General features: G+C 41.0%; 1 protein-coding gene across 8 annotated transcripts in view; it reads right to left on the bottom strand.

Moving 5' to 3' along the window:
• Positions 1-10,162: 10,162 nt before the first annotated feature.
• LOC144530052 (histone acetyltransferase KAT7-like) overlaps positions 10,163-20,525 on the bottom strand; it is a 29,597-nt gene continuing 19,234 nt past the window's right edge. For all 8 annotated transcript variants that reach the window (XM_078269458.1, XM_078269463.1, XM_078269464.1 and 5 more), the window contains 6 exons: positions 20,165-20,254; positions 18,857-18,997; positions 18,477-18,570; positions 17,671-17,817; positions 13,505-13,611; positions 10,163-12,985 (listed from right to left, as the gene is read on the bottom strand). In XM_078269458.1, the coding sequence (XP_078125584.1) occupies positions 12,887-12,985; positions 13,505-13,611; positions 17,671-17,817; positions 18,477-18,570; positions 18,857-18,997; positions 20,165-20,254 (678 nt within the window). In that variant the 3' untranslated portion in view covers positions 10,163-12,886. The remainder of the gene's footprint in view (positions 12,986-13,504; positions 13,612-17,670; positions 17,818-18,476; positions 18,571-18,856; positions 18,998-20,164; positions 20,255-20,525) is intronic.

Raw genomic sequence — 20,525 nt, 5'->3', positions numbered from 1 at the left:
GCTGACTATGTCTTTATTCTGTGTCGCCACTGTAACCAACGATATGGTTGAGTTGGAAAGGCAGTGAGTGAAATATTCGTGATCATCAACGAGCATGACTTATCATCTACTCTACTGCTGATTTGAAGTAACGTTTTTATTATGTGGGAAAAAAATGAAGCACTGAATCAGTCACCTCGAGAGCTGATGTGTCACGGCACCTTATTATAATTAAGACCCATCATTCATCTTGTCCATCCCTCGCATGCTTTAAAGTTTTTTTAAAGCAAAGGACCCCTTATCTAAGAAAGGTAATCATACTTTCCCCCCCCCCCACAAATAGGCTGATTTATATTTGCTAATAATTTGTTGGATTCATGTTAAGACAGTTTCATTTTTCTTTCAAACTTTCAAAAGTTGCAAGGAAAACAAGTGAGACAGTGTGCGTGAGTTTCTTTGCAGCTTTTCACTTACTTATCCCCCTCCGACGCACCTGTCTAGTGTTACAGATGTGCAAAGTATTTTTCTTTCCATTTTAAACAAATTGTATATCAGAATACAATACACATTTTCTATAGGCTCAGGCTGCCACTTTTATTTTATTTTATTTTTTTAAACCATTCCAATGCATGTTCCATGGTATCAGAATTTTTGATAGTCATCATAGAAACGTTAATTGGTCATGTGACAAAGGCTGGGAAGATTGGCAGAACTGGCAGCCAAGTCACAGTACTCCGATCCAATAGACTAACTTTTTAGATAGATCCAACTTTTTTTTTTGTTGACGTGTCATAATAGGAAAAGCAATTCCACTTAGGAGAGGCCCTGGTATTGTGCATGCTGACTCACTGAAACAGCTTACTGGGACACTTGAGGGAATTGAGCCATTGTTTAGGTTATCAATTTCAGCTGTGCTTTTCCTACTATGACAAGTCAAAAATGTCTGCTGTGAAAAAGGTCCATGGAAATCACAACTGTCATACTGACAGCACTCTACACAACTCAACATAACTTTCTAACCATAAACCGTGCGCCTCTGTCTGCCCGGCTACTGTCTGGCGCGCGAAACCGTCGCTCACAGCCCAGTCCTGTCTCTGCGGCGTGTGGCAGTCATCTGACGGGCCAGCACGCTGCTGCATATAAAGAGAGAGTGTAATCAGTATAACGATCAGCTGAGACAATTAACTCAACTGGCACTGCACTCCTGATCTATCCCCACACCTGTCTCCCATGCAGCTGATTGCAGACCACGCCCACCTCCACGGTAACCACTGGTAGCGATACTCTGAAAATGGTTACCCATTCAGTGATACTTATCAAACCACAGGACCAGCTGCTACATGTTTCAACTGTACCTACACATCATGTCATCCAGTAATTAGTCACCACTGGCGGATACACATCTTTAATGCTAAGTGAAGGCTTGTCATCATAACAGTGCTCCGTGAATAGACCTTTTTCACGGCAGACATGTTGACGTGTCATAGTAGGAAAAGCACAGGTGTATTCAAAACCATTAATGATGGCTGCATTCCACTTAGGAGAGGCCCTGGTATTGTGCATGCTGACTCACTGAACTAGCTTACTGGGACACTTGATGGAATTGAGCCATTGTTTAGGTTATCAATTTCAGCTGTGCTTTTCCTACTATGACAAGTCAAAAATGTCTGCTGTGAAAAAGGTCCATGGAAATCACAACTGTCATACTGACAGCACTCTACACAACTCAACATAACTTTCTAACCATAAACCGTGCACCTCTGTCTGCCCGGCTACTGTCTCGCGCGCGAACCCGTCGCTCACAGCCCAGTCCTGTCTCTGCGGCGTGTGGCAGTCATCTGACGGGCCAGCACGCTGCTGCATATAAAGAGAGTGTAATCAGTATAACGATCAGCTGAGACAATTAACTCAACTGGCACTGCACTCCTGATCTATCCCCACACCTGTCTCCCATGCAGCTGATTGCAGACCACGCCCACCTCCACGGTAACCACTGGTAGCGATACTCTGAAAATGGTTACCCATTCAGTGATACTTATCAAACCACAGGACCAGCTGCTACATGTTTCAACTGTACCTACACATCATGTCATCCAGTAATTAGTCACCACTGGCGGATACACATCTTTAATGCTAAGTGAAGGCTTGTCATCATAACAGTGCTCCGTGAATAGACCTTTTTCACGGCAGACATGTTGACGTGTCATAGTAGGAAAAGCACAGGTGTATTCAAAACCATTAATGATGGCTGCATTCCACTTAGGAGAGGCCCTGGTATTGTGCATGCTGACTCACTGAACTAGCTTACTGGGACACTTGATGGGAATTGAGCCATTGTTTAGGTTATCAATTTCAGCTGTGCTTTTCCTACTATGACAAGTCAAAAATGTCTGCTGTGAAAAAGGTCTATTGGTTAGGAATCGGTATTAATGTGTGAAGATAACAACCGGTTGAGATAATAAGTGAATTGTGATGGAATCTTTCAAACAGTCTAAGGTGTAATTTACTTTCACTTGTTTACAAGGGCATACCTTTGGGTTCAACATTTGGGGGGTAGAGATCTCCACTTTTGAGCAAAAATGAAATTCTGAGCAAATCAAACACTCCATTTCCTAGCCTGGGAAAACCCTGACGAACTTCCGGCAAATTTGAGATTTGCTCTGCAAGTCAGTCTGGCCAAGAGCCCATTCAAGCCCATTTCCAATTTCTCCAAATCGATGCACCAATCACAACCGTTGAGGCGGGCTTTACACAATGACGATAGCGCAGCGACAGCAAGCAGCTTTTTGTTTACATTCAACATGACGGCCACCGAAGCGCAGCAACCCGTTGATGCTGCTGCGGCGCGACAACAAGAATTTTTTGTCAGTCACCATGTGTTCTTTTTTATTAGATTCTTTGTTTTGGGCATTTTGGCCTTTACTTGACAGGAAAGGGGAGAGAGAGAGAGAGAGAGAGAGAGAGAGAGAGAGAGAGAGAGAGGGGGAATGACTTGCAGCAAATTGCCATGGGTTCGAATTGAACCCGTGGCCACTGATGTTATGACTGAGACTGTACATGGGGGCCCACGTCAACCAGGGGAGCTACCAGGGTGCCCCACATGTTCTCATTTCATTTATTTAAAGAGTCTATTTATTTAGTAAATTTGATGTGGGATTTGTTTTAAAAATCTAATTATTAATATATCATTTTGTTGTTTAAGATAAAATACAATTTCCATTTCACTTTTGATAAAAGCACATCTGTTGTTTTGCACAATTTAAAGGTCATTCCGTTTAAGAAAATCGTATCGTGAACTTAAAATCGTGAATCGTCTTGAATCTTGAGTTTTGTGTATCGTTACACCCTCTACTAGTCATCTCGAGGTGGACAGGTCTTAGTGAGAGCGGATGAGGCAGAATGACACCTTCCTTGTTTGCCATTTGTCCATACATTCTTTAACTGTTAACTAGTCTGTATTGCCAGACAGCCTGGCTAGTCCACACAGAAACCCCTTATGGGAGAGAAACGTGCTCTGGTTTATTGGCATTTCTTTAAACCAATCACAATGGCCTTGGACGGTGCTAAGTGCCGGACGGAGCAACGGTGCCGCTGCACATTAGCCTCGGGAAGGAATTTGTTTTGGTGGAACATGTGTACGTTCAAAAGTTGTTTTAGTCGTGCAACAGAAAACTCCGATTGGACAGATGGTCTAGCTAGCTGTCTGGATTTACCCTGCAGAGATCTGAGGAGCAGTTAACCACAGTCCTCAGAAATCCACCGGCGTTTAGAATTACAACACAAAGAAAAAGGAAGGTGACGGACATCCGGCTGAATTTCCGGCGGCACCTAGACTGGTTAAACCCAGCCCGATCTGCTGGCGATTTGATTTCACCCTGCAGCTCAGGCTGGAAACCTGTACGTTTATCTCTCCTGCTTCCGTTACAAATTTGCGGGAACCGTTCACAAACTGGCTTATCCACCTGGCTATTGCCGGGTTTAACACGATGACGATAGAGAAGCAACCAAGCAGCTTTTTGTTTACATTCAACATGACGGCCACCGAAGCGCAGCAACCCGTTGATGCCGCTGTAGCTGCTACGTCACCCAGATCGTTGGTCTGATTGGTTGAAGGACTATCTAATTGCGCCCAGAGGCATTTGAGTGGCGTCCATTGGGGACGCCCCTTTTGGAAATGGGCTGTGAATGAAGCCTGCCCAGATCCACTCTCAGTTACAACTGAGAAGGGTCTGGTGTCAACCAGGCTATCCATTTCCTGGATTCTGGTGAATTTCTTTCCTCAACAATTTGTGCCTTTTCTGCATCAGGTTATGGTGCAAACATCTGTCTTAATGTAAAGGAAAATATAAATTTTTTTTAATAGTTGTTTGGGCAGGTTAAACTGGCAAGTTTCGATTATTGGGGGGGTTGTTGAATGTCGCGATAATGATATTACTTGCAATCAATTAACAAAGAGCAAAGTGCACTCAGTTCATATTTTCTTTCAACAAACTCAAAAAAATCTCGGAATATCTTTCGCAATATGTCGCAGCCTTTCGCGATGCGTTTATTGCGCCAGTTGCTGTTGCGATGACAATAAAAAAAACAATATATTGTGCAGCCCCAGTCACTATGTGTTCTTTTTTTATTAGATTCTTTGTTTTGGGCATTTTTGGCCTTTACTTGACAGGAAAGGGGAGAGAGAGAGAGAGAGAGAGAGAGAGAGAGAGAGAGAGAGAGAGGGGGAATGACTTGCAGCAAATTGCCATGGGTTCGGAATTGAACCCGTGGCCACTGATGTTATGACTGAGACTGTACATGGGGCCCACGTCAACCAGGGGAGCTACCAGGGTGCCCCACATGTTCTCAGTTCATTTATTTAAAGAGTCTATTTATTTAGTAAATTTGATGTGGGATTTGTTTTAAAAATCTAATTATTAATATATCATTTTGTTGTTTAAGATAAAATACAATTTCCATTTCACTTTTGATAAAAGCACATCTGTTGTTTTGCACAATTTAAAGGTCATTCCGTTTAAGAAAATCGTATCGTGAACTTAAAATCGTGAATCGTCTTGAATCTTGAGTTTTGTGTATCGTTACACCCCTACTAGTCATCTCGAGGTGGACAGGTCTTAGTGAGAGCGGATGAGGCAGAATGACACCTTCCTTGTTTGCCATTTGTCCATACATTCTTTAACTGTTAACTAGTCTCGTATTGCCAGACAGCCTGGCTAGTCCACACAGAAACCCATTATGGGAGAGAAACGTGCTCTGGTTTATTGGCATTTCTTTAAACCAATCACAATGGCCTTGGACGGTGCTAAGTGCCGGACGGAGCAACGGTGCCGCTGCACATTAGCCTCGGGAAGGAATTTGTTTTGGTGGAACATGTGTACGTTCAAAAGTTGTTTTAGTCGTGCAACAGAAAACTCCGATTGGACAGATGGTCTAGCTAGCTGTCTGGATTTACCCTGCAGAGATCTGAGGAGCAGTTAACCACAGTCCTCAGAAATCCACCGGCGTTTAGAATTACAACACAAAGAAAAAGGAAGGTGACGGACATCCGGCTGAATTTCCGGCGGCACCTAGACTGGTTAAACCCAGCCCGATCTGCTGGCGATTTGATTTCACCCTGCAGCTCAGGCTGGAAACCTGTACGTTTATCTCTCCTGCTTCCGTTACAAATTTGCGGGAACCGTTCACAAACTGGCTTATCCACCTGGCTATTGCCGGGTTTAACACGATGACGATAGAGAAGCAACCAAGCAGCTTTTTGTTTACATTCAAAATGGCGGCCACCGAAGAGCAGCAACCCGTTGATGCCGCTGTAGCTGCTGTTTTAAAAGATTTCAAAGGCAAGTTTTCTCTGAAAACGGAACAGAAACTTGCCCTGTAAAAATTCCTACAAAAGAAGGATGTGTTTGCCTTACTACCAGCCGGCTTTTTTTTTTTTTTTACTACCGACCGGCTTTCGCTCTGCCTCGCTCTGCAAAGTACGTCACCCGGATCGTTGGTCTGATTGGTTGAAGGACTATCCAATTGCGTACAGAGTCATTTGAACTATGCCCGTTCAAATGACTCACGCCTCTTGTGCAGTAGTAGCCAGACTACGCGGCACCTGAACAATCCCGGAAATGAAACGTCGTCGATATATAGACTAACTATTAACTGACCGGGCCCAAACAATCCTTTACCCGCTCAGGACTCCGACTGTTTCCGGGGGAAACAGCTATTGTAACACACAAACCACACATCTGACCAAGCTCAGCCTTTGTTTCACCATTTGCATTTATTACTGAAGAGGAAGCAAGGGGGAGAAGCAAGTTACAAAAGCACAACTGAGCTACATATGGATGCCACGCTACTTTTGTGTGCAGCGTTTTAATAGTTCAGGGCAGGGTGCGTTCAAGTGCTGCAGTACTACAATACAACAGCTCAAGGGTGGCCTATGGAAGGTGATGGAATGCCTCTGGTTTCTCTAAGTAACTGTGACTCTATTCAGCTGTGTTAATAACCAGCAAGTTGCTCTGAAGCTGCCCTATCTATAGCTGCCACTGGCACAGAGAAGAACTGCAAGACAACAGGATGAGAAATGAATGTGAGGAATAAAAATGGACAGTGACATCAAGGCAAACAAAAAAAAGAAAATCGTATTAAAGGGGAAGCTTTCACATGATTAATTAAATATGACAGATTTATGTTGTAGTGTTGTCATTTATGGTTTAATGCAGGTGTCAAACTCAAGGCCAGCAGGCTAAATCTGGCACCACCTTGATCCAGCCCGCATCCCATCAATTTAGGTTCACAATAAATTTTGGCCCGCCAAGTTGTGCGCTAAACCAAAAAGACGGGGAAATAATTCTCAAACTGCAATTACGCGAAACGCAAAGCAGAATTTGGAAGATTTACCGACTTTGAGACTGTGACTTTGCATATTCAAGCCTGTGAAAGAGGTTGTTGTAAATCTGGTAGCCTACTTTTAAAAATGTAATCATTGTTTTGCTTGATGTGCTACATTCTGGGACGGCTAAGGTACTTTTTTGCTGAATTTTTTAGGGCTTTATGCAGACCAAATTCTATGTGAGAAGACTATATGAGACATGCAATACAGTCAAAAAATATTTTACCTTTTCACTTGCATGTCAAAAACTTTTGTGTGGCCCTTGATGTAGTCTCGCATTGCCAGACCTTCCTCCACAGCACTGCGGAGGAGGGTCTGGCTAGTCCACACAGAATTCCCTTATGGGAGAAAAACCTGCTCGTTTATTGGCATTTCTTTAAACCAACCACAATCGTCTTGGGCGGCACTAACCGCCGGACGGAGCCATGGTGACTCTGCAAAATAGCATCGGGAAGGAACTTGTTTTGGTGGAACGTGTGTACGTTCAAAGGAACAAATCCACCGGAGTTTAAAATGCCAAAACAAAGGAAGCCCAAGGCAACGGACATCCGGCCTAAATGAAGTACAACAGGTGGAATTTCCGGCGGCAACGGAGCAATCCCGGAAGTGGAACGTTGTGTACCGGTATATAGACTACCCTTCATGTGACTCTTACATTTTTTTCCAATGTGGCTCTTAGTTAAGTTGAGTTTGACACCCCTGGTTTAAAAGTCTTTTCCAGTCAATACAAAAAATTACATTCCCTTTGCTGCTACTGTGAGAATAAAAAGTAGGCTCTGCTTATGATGAATTGTATGTTAAATGCGAGTACAGAATGGCTGCCAAATAATTCTGAGGGGACCGCAGATCGTTTTAATCACTCCATCATACCTATGCAGGTAAAATCTCAACATGACAAAAGTAAAAGTACAGTCAAGAACAAAATCGGCACAGTCATGTATGGAACATCATCATCAGGAGGTTGCTTTTTTTTTTTTTTAGGATGGATTTTCCCTTTAAAAGTGCACTTTTCTGTAAATGCACTTAAGAATTGGCAAAACAACCCAGTCCATACACATACAACAGTGATGAGTAATTCCAGCAGCCCGTCTCAGAGAGGTTTATTGAGAACAGGTGCTAAAAGGATACATGTAGACCTTTTATATATTGTAATGACTTTAACTCTGCCGGTCTATGACGTCATGCAAAGCCCAAAAGTGTAAAACACAGATGAATAAATCCACAGATGGTAGAAAGATAACATCACTATAAAAACAACCCAGGAAAACAAGACACAAAGAAATACATACATACAAATAGAATTTAAAGGCAACATTTTCTTTTATACTAAGAAAGAAGAAAGGCTAATGGAACTCTCGGCTGTAGTCTGTAAAGGTAAGGTGACATTGTGACACAAAAGCTACGATACAAAAAAAAAAGCATTCTGGAGGAAAAAAAGAAAAGAAAAGAAAGAAAAAAGATGATTCAGTCTGACATTGGTGGCCACACACCTCCAATTTCACAGCCAACTGCTGTCCAAGCTTATGCACAATGTTTAAAGGAATATTTTGACATTTTCGGGAAATATACGTATTTGCTTTGCTGCGTTACATGAGAGGATTAATACCACTCTCATATTTGGTACATATTGTCGCTGTGGGGCAGAAACCTTGTACCTCCACAATTCATCATTTTAATTCTTTTAATAAATCAATGCTATTGGTCACCCTTTACCTATGGTAATGGTCTGTGGGTTTTTACAAATATTTAAACAGAGACAAGGCGACTGAGGCAGACTTCATCTGAGGTACAAAGCTCAATAAAAGGTTTTCAAATTAGCCTTTTTTCCTGAAATTTTCCTTAACAACAAAAGGTTTTCACCCGACAGAGACAATATAAAGAAACCACCAATAGCCGGTTAGCTTAGCATAAGCTTAGTGTATTTCCCAAACTGTCAAAACTACTCCTCTAACAATTCTTAAATGCCGTTTACAAAATGAACATATAATGAACAATAAAAAAAATTTCAATCACACACTGTATTATAGAATACAAAAATGCTGGCGACAACGCTAACTGGTCTCACACAAAAAGACTGTGCTTGTGTTTTCCTAACTGCTTGCAGCAGCAATCACGGCGGTGACAAGTAGTGATAATGTGCAAAAGTGACGCGTTCTGATTCAATCATACGTCACTTTTGATAACAGGAGAATGAACCTCTGAAATGTAAATGACTTCTGTCATTGTCTTTGTTGCCTTGGATTCTCCCTCCTGTACCTTTCGAGAGCTTCTAGACACATTCAAAACTACATAAAATCTTGAGATAAATATTCATATTTACATGGAAGCCAGTCCTACAGAGTAGACATTCCTCTACCATTCTTGTCTTTTACGTTCTACGCAGTTAACATATTTTTCTAAGTTTATAAATATATTTCATTTAAAATCTAGTAAAATAAAACAAAACAAAAAACACCACAGCTATATAGCTTCACGTTACAAACAAAATACAAAAAAAAGAAGCTTAAAATGGGCCGTTGTAGCTTTTATACAGTGGTAAACCTTAGAGGTAGAAAAAGTATAAAATAGCATTGAGAACTTTAACCAAACCACCACAAAAGAACAGAGAAAAGACAGCAAACATGTTTGGGTGCTCCAACACTGAGAACAGCTGCTGATTCCCCTATGTAGCTTTACTTTTCACAATATAAGTGAAGACATAAAACAACACAGCCGTCACTAAGATAAAAGGTTTAAAAAAAAGAAGGGGAAGACAGGTGGTAACAACACATGTGGTGGTGACATGACACGGTCCGAACATGGCCAATGGCAGCTATAGCATCCTAGCTAAGAGCCTGACTGCTGTGATGGGTTAAATACTGGACACAGTAGCTGTGTTCCAAACCGTTCCCTATCACGGAGACAGTGCATTTTTGTCCATATGTGTGTGCGAAGTGTGTTCGCCATTTCTGTAGTGGTGTTCCAATCCTCCGCGGTTAATTTCATTCCCTATATAGTCCGCTATAAAATACCCACAATGCACAGCTAATTTGAGCGTACATATGATGTACCCATGGATGTATTAAGAGAGAAAGTACCCCTACATTTTACTCCAGTTTACCACAACGCAACGCAGCCATCTTTTCCCGGAGGAGGAGAAGACGCAGAAGCAACCGCGAAAACTGAAATGGAGAAATGGGGCGGGCTTTCGTTTCTAAACAGTGGAAATGTAACATGCAACATATATATGTATATACAACCTTTAACTACCCTCATGAGTGCACGCTTTGTTTCGGGGACGTATTAGAAGTATTGGTAACACTTTACTTGAAGGTATCTACATAAGAGTGTCATGACACTGTCATGAACACATGACACTGCCATGACCCATGAACCCTAACGCTAACCCTAACGCTAACTTGTCATGACAAAAACCAAATGACACTTAATGACAGAAGCGTTATGTCATAAACATTTATGACTTGTTTATAATGTTTATGACACGTTCATGACAGTGTCATGTCACTCTTATGTAGATACCTTCAAGTAAAGTGTAACCAATACTTTGGTTACACAAGAGTGACATGACACAGTCATGACAGTGTCATGTGTTCATGACAGCGTCATGTCACTCTTAGAGGAGTGTTACCGAAGTATTTTTGGTTTCGGTTTGTTCGCATGATGCTGGGCGCACCCGCCTCCGTCACACAAATAACCGAGGCATCTACTGATGCGACGATATGTTTAAGTGAGTGTCCGAAATCTCGTTTTGGTCGTTCCCTATATAGTTTAGTTTAAAGTTTAATGAACACTATATTGGGACTAGTGAGAGAGTGAATGAGGGAACAGTTTTCGAACACAGCTAATGGGTGTGTTTGTTGCATGAGAGAGATGCAGAGGTATTGATGCACTCTGGGTTCAAACAGCCACTGTCAGAAAAAAAGGGTTAGTCTGTCAAAAGATCTGACCAAAGGCAACATCACTGTGTAGCTGATGCCCATTTTTGTGTGAAAAGACAATAGTTAATCCCGGGTAATATTTTATTTTAGCTCTAATTTTTTGCAGCTCTAAAAAGAAATGATCAAATTCCTTTTAAAGGATTTCCAGTCTGTCGGTACGGAAGCGTAGGGCTGCCACGTCTGAAAACGAAAAACGTATCAGTATCACGTTATTACATGAACAGTTTAATGTAATAACAGGATGTTTTGTACGGTATAACAAGATATTTTACGTTTTTTTTACACAATATTTTCACGTTATTACAACAAAAAACCCATCAAGTTACAACAAGAACATTTTCTTGTAAATACAACATACTATTTATCACGTTATAACATGAACGGTTTCTTGTTATAACCATAAGAACGTATTCAAATCATGTATGGTATATGAGCCAAATTTAACAATTCATCCATCTGCACACCGTGTCTTCATTCAAACAGGAGTTTCATGTTCTAACAACATAAATGATCACGTTATAACGTGAAACGTTACATGTTACAACACTTTAAAAATTAGCGCGTTATAACATGAAAAGGTTCCCGTAATGACGTGATCATTTCTTGTTAGAACATAAAATAGTATAATGTAATAACAAGGACATTTTCTTGTTATAACTTGATAAGCTTGTATGTTGTGATAAAATATCTTGTTAAAAACGTGTTATTACATTAAACTTACATACTAGTAAATTTTTTTTTTCTTTTCCAGGTTTGGCAGCACTAAGCTTCCGTATGTCTGCCACATAACCTGAATGGTAAATTAAAACTCGGGACTCCTATTCCTAGAAACGTTATGCACTTTGGGGCCAGGCCTTGTCCTGTTTAATCACAGCCAGCTGGTCTGTGTCTGCCAAAATGCATTGCATGAGTCAACGTGCTGACGGCATGCGTTGTGTCGGCCATCTCGAGAACAGACTGAAAAGCAGCGCAGGTTCAATTCCGGCCGCCTGCAGATTGGATTAGCGGGCTGGTGTCTGGTGCTCCGTGCTAATCAGGTGTCTGGACAGGAGGTGCTCTAACAACGCACAATTACTTTCACTTTTCAGATAACAAATGAGGTCAAAGAGACATCAGCCGTGATCCTACGTAGACAGACATCACTGGCAGATGCCTACCTTATTGTTCTGCATTTTAGTCGTACTGTTTGTTGGACCGAAAATATAAAAATCTAAAGATAAATGAATAGCTGTGGAACCCCAAAGTGTTCAATATTAAATTTATGAAATAAATAATCACATTGATAAACTGTGTAAAATATATAAATGCACTTACAATCTGTCAAATGATAAATGTTATTAAAAGTCCACTCCATGTAATACATTACTGTCCTTTAAGTGAGTAATAGCCAGTGGCATACAGCTGTTAGAGACACCAGGCTGCAGAGTATAGTTTGCCTTCAAAACATATTGTGTATTGGTTTCAATCCAAATAACTATAACGCTTTTGTTACAATTAACTGAACTAAGTATTTGAGGGCATCTGCAGCTGCAATACTGCTTTTGTTTGGTTGTTTCTTTTTGTTTTTATGTTACTGAACACTGCCATAAATGAACTATTGTTATTGCTATGCATGTTTTTTTTGTTTTTTTTACATGCAAGTGTTTAATCCCTCCCTGCTGCCCTGATGGCGACTCGGATTACAGCTTTGTCAGATTTTGCAGTACAAAATCTTACAAAGTGTCTACACGTAGCCAGGTCTTAAATTCTTAATACATTTTTGATCATTCATTCATGTATTAGGTCCAAATTCATGCACATTGGCCTCATTTTCATCTAATTGTGTGCAATGTCCAAACAAATACTCTGGACCAGGCATTATATCAGTGAGCTAATGTTGGACTGAAGTCAATTTCCCGAGCCATGACAGTGACTGCTGAACCCAGAGAAACGGCGGACTGTGCCGTAGCTGCTGCAAGCGGTCTGTACAAGAGTTTGTATGCGAGGGGTTTAGGCTCAGGGTCTGTGAGCATGCCAGTGGAGGTGGTGGAGGATCTGTCTGTGTATGTGTGTGTGTGGGTGTTTGGAGTGTGAAAGGAAGCTCCCTCTACGTCCCTTTAGGCGGTGTCCATTTTAAGGCTGTGGGGTCAATGCTCTTGCCATTTCCACGTTTGGTCTCCTTGGCCTTCCAGTCGTCGATAAGGTCCTACAGAAAGAAAATGCACCTTAGTTGGCTACACTAATGTAGAGCTGTGTTACAAAGCTAAAATGCTTGTGCTTGTCCTCAGTATCCCAGTAACAAGAGTTTTAAACTTAAATGGTAATCAATCAGCTGGGTAAAGTAAGGATTTTCTGCCAAACGGACAGAACAGTAGGTGTGTGTATGTGTATGAATATATGCACATGTACATGTGTATTTATGGTCTTCAAGACAATTCAGATTATATATATATATATATATATATATATAGCTGTGTAATTATTTTACTGTATTTAACTGTAATTAGGTAACTATGGGTGTGATAAGTGCCATGTATGTCAAACTCTATAATTATATTACGTTTTGGTCAATAATGAGCTAATTATTAAGGGGTAGGATTAAATTAGTTTATACTTCATCCTACTCCTTTTTGTGCATGCTAATCAAGGAAATTCGCTAATGAAATTATGTTGAATTTTACAAAAAAATAACAGCATGAAAGGAATTCTGACTTTTGTTTCCTACCTGTCTCTTTAAAACCAGGTGCTTTCCCTTCCAGTATTTGAGCATCTGGAGGGATTGCAGTGTGCTGACAATATCCACTGGGTTCACTGCCGTCTCCTGACTGATCTCTGTGAACACAAGAGTGGGACAAGAGGAGGTCAGAGTGATAGGATCAGGACTGTCTGAATAAGAAGACTAAGGCTGCATTTACACATTCTCAGGCGGTCGTCAGATGGTCCATCGATTGAAAAAGCTTAAAAAGCCCCTATTATACTCCTTTTCAGCATCATATTTGCACTCTTGGGGTCTACTAGAGTAGATTTCCATGCTTGGGATGTTCAGAAAACACATTTCTCATACTGCCCATTGCTGCAGCGCCTCTGCCTGATACACTAGGCTCGTTCGAGATGAGCTGCGCCTCGCTTGTAAAGTAGACGAGAGCAGGCGGCGGCAGCAGCCGGGGGCGGTGACAAAAAGCCACGGTCAAGTCGGACAGTTTCCAGCAGCCTTCAGGCTGAACAGGAAGTCACAGAAACACTCACATCCGGTTAGGTCTGATTCCGATATAATAAAATGTCATCAGACCCATATATCAGCTTGTACACAGTATCCAGTTGTTAGACAGGCGTCTCCCAGCATGCCCTGGGTCCGCCTGGGTTCTTGCACTTGGTGAAAAGAAACTGCGGCCGCCTTGATCATGTGAGGTTATTGTTGCCCACGCGTGCATGACGTCAGAGCAAGTCTGGATCAAGTCAGACACAAATCTAACCGGCATGCATTGGGCGGCAATCGCCGGTGATCGATTCTGCGCAGACCTGGCTCATCTCGAACAAGCCCTACTCTGTCTGAGCTCTTGGCCCGCCTTCCCGAAAAGCCCAGTCTGCTCCGATTGGTCAGCTGGCCCACTCTGTTGTCATTGGTAAACCAAATTTAAACAAGCCACTGGGTGTGCTGTGTTTGCTCAGGCAGCACCTATGGGCTGGCTTTCTCAATCAGTGACATCACTAGTTTAGGAATTTCAAACAGGAATGTGGACGAGCTACTGTATTTTCAGGCAGTTGAGTAAAGTGGTGTCCGTGGGAGAGAAAGCTCCATTTGGAGTGAAATATGTTTGTTGTACTTTATACATCTATTACATAAACAAAAAAAACTATATCACACCAAATCCAAAAAAGCAAGACAGGGGCTTTAAATCAACTAATGGATTAGTTTATAAAATCAGGAGTGTTAGTGGACTAAGAATTTCTTTAGTTGAGGACAACCCTAGAAGTTACATATTCACAGTAACATTAAACAAATGAAAAACCATCTAGATCACAGCACACAACAATTTTGTTTTTGCTTTTGCTAAACAGCTTTATCATTGTTGAGGCTTGGGCTGTTTCTATGCAACTGAAAAACTACTCCACATTCTAAACTTTATGTAGCTAAAATATGACCACATTCAGAGCTCTTTTTGAAAGGGGCAAACACAGTGGGCATAGTTGGAACGAATCAAAAGGCTCCTGAATGATGACAAAACCCACTTTCTACAATGTCTGCTAATTTCTACAGGCATGGCGGACAATGGCAGAGGCAGAGTGGCCGCACCATGGCAGAACAGTGAGAATGCATTCGAATGTAGACTCAGACTGGAATGACTTGTTCCTCCTGTGTGAGTTGAAAAGATCTTCCTTAATTCAAAATAACATGCAGAATTTATTAAAGAAAAAAAAAAAAAGAGCAGGACAAAAAGAGGCTTGGACAGGAGGGAACGGAGTGTTATTACTGAAATATTTGCTGTTTTGTCCCACTGTCATGGCTGCTGTCTGATCCTGGAGACAATCTATTATCTGATGCTTTCGCTACCTCTTTATTTAGTGTGACAAAATGATTTTTATATTGCAGTGAATTAGTTATTTGTGAACAGTAACTCTAAAACTACGTGCACTATTGTGTCTTAGTCAGCTGACTTTCAGTCAACTGAAATGATCTAAAAGTCTACAGTGAATACATCATATTGGGTTAAAGACTAAATATTACTTTGTGTTTCGTGCCAATGTTAGCATGCTAACAGGCGAAACTAAGTTGGTGAACATTATACCTGCATGACATCACTGTTATAATAATTGTGAGCATATTAGCATGCTAGTGTGACTGGAAATCAGACGTCAGACGCCAGTCCGCCCATTCATTTGAATGTGGGTAGTGCGTTTAGGTTGTGGCGGTGCAGAGGATGGCAGAAAAAAAGTGGCCCTATAGCGAAAAGTTGAAACAGACTCGACTATTGGAGAAACAGAACACGACGTCATTCTGCAGTGGCCAATCACATAAGACAAAACACAATAGAGTGACATTTTGTTCTGTATAAATAACAAAGTAAAGGAGATACACAAATTCTGCATAATATATAGCCATCTGAATTTCACTAATCAAAATTCACAGAGATTATTGCCAACTGTAGCTTTATTACATTAAGCTTTTGTCAATCTTGGAAGAATTTATACTATGCAAAATGAAGATGCGTGTTAAAATAGACTGTAAGAGGGTCATCACTGGTTACAAAGACAAACTACTAAAAACATCTATCAAAATGTTATTATTAGGTAAATTTCATTATTTATTAATCCAAATTTCAAAGATCCAACCCATGCTTTAGGGTACTATAATTTGACTATAACTCCTTGATTGAGTCTCTGAAATGCTGTAAAGGTAAAAATGTATGTCTGCAGTTAAATTACATTTCACAAGATTTAAAGCTGTGAATATTTGTGTCAATGCTTGTAGAAATGTCATGAGATGAGAAGTTGCCTTGTCGATAACTAATGTCTGCATTTGCTTGTTATATATTGTTGTTTAATATAAAATGTAAAAAACAGAGTGAAATGTTATGTTATGTCACTCGTCACTTGTAGGACCCGGTACGGCTAAATGTTAGCACCATGGAGAACACACAATGGAGACACAAATGGGCCATTTATGTCACTCCGCTGCACAACCCTGTGCTAATTTCTGCAACATCTTATTTGGTGTGAATGCAGCTGAAGTCTTGTTTACGTTTTCATCACAGCAGCAGTGCTTTTCTGTAGAATGGATACAACCAGGAGAAACAAAACTGATGTACAAAGCAGGATGTTCCCTCAGTCCTCTGAATGTGTTTGGGACGACCCAGTTTTGCTCCAGTTTATGTCTTGTGTGCATCCACCTTCATTTATCACTTGAGCGCTGACTTGGTGTGGCCTCGGTGCTCTCTGGTCCATTCACAAAGGCGGACACACATGAATGCACGCACGCTGGATGCACCACTGCCCACCCTTCCTCTCTCCCAAGTTTATTTCAATGGTTCACTTTCATTTACAAGACCCTTTTCTACTTATGTCACCTACTCTAGACAAAGTCGGTCACATACAATACTCGGTCCTCACTTCATATTTAATTAGGCATTCCCGAAACCAACTCTGCCTCTGGTCTCTTGCGTATTCATTTGGTTCGCTTTCCTTTCACACTGCACTTTGTCAAACGCACCGAACACTGTAGACACGTCACCCGATCGAGATGGTCGCTTGTTTATTGGACAGAATATCCCAAACTCGCTGATACAGAAATAATGGAGCAACACCAAATTTATAACGTCTTGGGTTTTCTGGTTATGCTTTGGCGTTTCTAATATTTTAGAAGAAGGCGAACAATGAGCAGCTGACAGACACAGAGTGAAGGAGAGAGAGAGAGAGAGAGAGAGAGAGAGAGAGAGAGAGAGAGAGAGAGAGAGAGAGATGATGATGTCACACAGATGACCAGCGACGTGTGCTCAGAAAAAGCTTATGTATCTGAAAGTTATCATCCCGTAAATTATATATAAGTTCGTAAATTGTGTGCAAGGTTGAAATTGCAGGCTAGTAAATGCTCTGTTTTTGGTTCACTTCCTGTATTTGGGGCGGATCGCGTTCTCACTTGAAGTGAACCAAACTCTAGTTCACTTGGAAGCAAACTGAGAGCCCCCGTTTTCAAGCGGCCCAGAGTTCCTTTGTTTGATCCCTCCAGAGTTCAGATGAGCTTTCACACCAGCCCAAACCAACCGGAGTATCCGACCAAACGCTCCAGGGTTCGTTTTAAATGGACCAAACGAGGTAGGTGTGAAGACTTGCCTGAATAAATAGAAGTGAATAATCTTTTGCCAGCATTTTGGACAATTGTGTTCCAGCTCTGACCTTTGATGGAGATCTCCTTGCCCTGAAAGTTGTTCAGGTAGCGCAGCAGCACCTCCTTCCAGTAACTGCGGTAGCTGATAAGGCCCAGGTCTGACAGGGGGCGCTCGGGGGAACCCACCTTCTCCTCCACCTTGGACAACAGGTAACCTTAAAAGGACAGACCAGATACAGACTTTTGTTGGCTACACTTAGGGCTGCACGATATGAGGAAAATATGCAATATGCGATAACGTTGAATATCGCGATAAACAAAGTAAAGTGAGCTCAGTTGTGGATCTGTTTTGCTAAAATACAAGAGATTGTTGTTGTATTCAAACCAAATGAAATCATTTGCAACATTCTTTCATTGAACAAATTTATTATTGAATTTAATATAAAAGGAACCACTAAAAAAAGAATGACAGTTACATTTTAAAGTGCAGTTTTCTACTGAGAGTTTTCTTTTAACTAAGACAAAAAAAATCTCTGAATATATAAAATAATAATAGCTGATATCGTGATGATGATTTAAAAAAAAAAAGAAAAAGATATATTGTGCAGCCCTATCTACACTCCTCCTTAAACATCATCTTCTTCTACTGAGAAAGCAGAAAAAAACACAGAAAACATAGACAAAAATTAACGACTGTAATACCCAAAAACCAAGAGTTTGCGAGGGTTTCCTCAGAGGGCCAAGTGCTTCGGACAGCCTCCTAAATCTGGTGTTATTGCACTTTGCAGAATCCCTTGGCCAGTGTTAAGTTTACGAGACAAACACATACAAGGACACACAAAGAGGAATACACACACTGGGTGTCTGCACTCACTGAAGTCTATGAGCATCTTGCCGTAGCCCTGCCTCATGTACTGTGGCATGGTGAGGATGCAGGACACGTTGTAGTTCAGGAACGAGTTCTTCTCCTGCAGAGGAAGAATATAACCGTAAACACAACCTGGGGGTTTTTTAGGGTTGATATCAGCACTAATATTTTGGAATTTGAGGTTCCTGATATTTTGAGCTGATATTTACACAGGCAAAGGTATACTTTTTGACAAAAAAGAAAAGCTTTTTTGCATCTCATCGCATTACTTTTGGCTTTGCATATTCACTTTTGCTCATTTATCTTATCTGGGAAACACTTTTTTGTATCAGTAATCCATCATAAAGCGAGGGCGAAGAGGACTCTGTGATCGTCTCCTAGGTTACCTTGGAGAAGTATCCGACCAGATGGCACCCTGTGTTGTCAGCTTCGGTCATGACATAGAAGAGGAAAGGTTCCACATCGTAATACAGAGTCTTGTGGTCCAGGAAGAGTTTCGCCAGCAGACACAAGTTCTGACAGTATATCTGTGAGGAAGAGCATCATAGGCATTATAATTTATCAAAGGTTACAGGAAACACAGCCAGGGTTTCCCCCCCTGCCATTTTAAGGCTTAGGCGCAGCACCTAAGCCATTTTGGGCACCACCTAAGCCAAATGAATGTAACTAAATGACTTTTCCCAGATCTAATGATTGTAGTTGGTTCCCAGTGGACTTCTTTAGCTTTTTGTCTTTAAGTTTTGTGAGTGTTATTTATTATCTACTCCAAGGTTTCCAAGATTTTAGACACGTGGAAATAATAATGGTCCCGGCTAATCTTACACAGACAGATCTCCATCTCATTAGGTATGTTAGCATTACATTCAGGCACAACAATTGGTTAAAATGGCCGGAGACACAGGTCGTACTTCAAGCTAAAGAGGTAACACTAGAGAAAACTAACCAGAAGTGCCATTTTCACATGCAAACACCTCTCCTTGATGCTCACACTGTTGACTGTTCGTTCACCAATTTTCTCATTTTTTAGGTACGAATGAAATTCACAAGTGATCCAGACTTTTGGTACGAGTTATGTACAGATAGCATGCCTCTTTCACTACAGGGGGAAAAAAAAAAATATTATTATTATGTCTGGAGTTGCTATGGCAAGTACCCTAACCCAAGTGACAGCTGCCGCTAGCATAGATTTAGCTCAATAGTCTGACCAATAATTATTTATTATGATTTGGCATATCTAAACAAAATCAACAATTACCATCAACAGTCATAACCATTAAGACATTGCTAATGTTAGCAATTAATTGCAGTTAAACAAAGAAACAATAGAAAAAGAAAGAAAAAAAACAATTAGACAATTATGTAATAATTGTTACAGGCCTAAATAAGACTGTTGATGTGTAATGTTGTAACAAAGCAGAACAGGTAGCCCTATATAGCACTGTCAATCCTGATGACCAAATCTACTAATCGCACACCTTCTCATGAACAGGTGGCGTTCATCATTATCAAGTTGAAAACAAGTCATTTCTGTTTGTGCAGTTAGGAGTTCGGTGAGTCTGACTTGGGAGAGAAAAACCTCAAGGAAAAAAGTAAGGGCCTTTAGGATAAGAATACGAAAATGTTCTAGCATTAGGCCCAATGATTCCTGGACCTTCTAGGGGAAGGTCAGGAGGAGTCGTGCAGCGCACTTTTACCTTGTTCTTCTTTCCGTCCACCTCAAAGACAGAGATGTTCCCCTTCCTGTAGATCTCGTCGCCTGGAGGGTGCTTCCACACACACTTGGCCTTTATGCAACATAGATAAGGGAAAGAAGCACAGGCTAGTTTATATACTAGTTAGTAAAACATTTCACAATAGTTTCACATAGTGGTCATTCTAGATAAATAAAAACCTTTTTTCAGTGTTTAATGCACATCTGTAGTAGTATTTCACTAAAGTAAGATGAGGGGCTCACAAAAGATAGATTTAATAAAGAATGGTCAAAATCAAAGCCACAGAGGCACAGATATATTCTGACTTTTAGTCCCTAGTATGGGTTCCAAAACCACTGGATGC

Source organism: Sander vitreus, chromosome 15 (assembly GCF_031162955.1).
Source record: "Sander vitreus isolate 19-12246 chromosome 15, sanVit1, whole genome shotgun sequence".
NCBI classification, from domain to species: Eukaryota; Metazoa; Chordata; class Actinopteri; order Perciformes; family Percidae; genus Sander; species Sander vitreus.
Note: the sequence above shows the minus strand (reverse complement) of the source record. Positions and strands in the feature narration are given on the sequence as shown.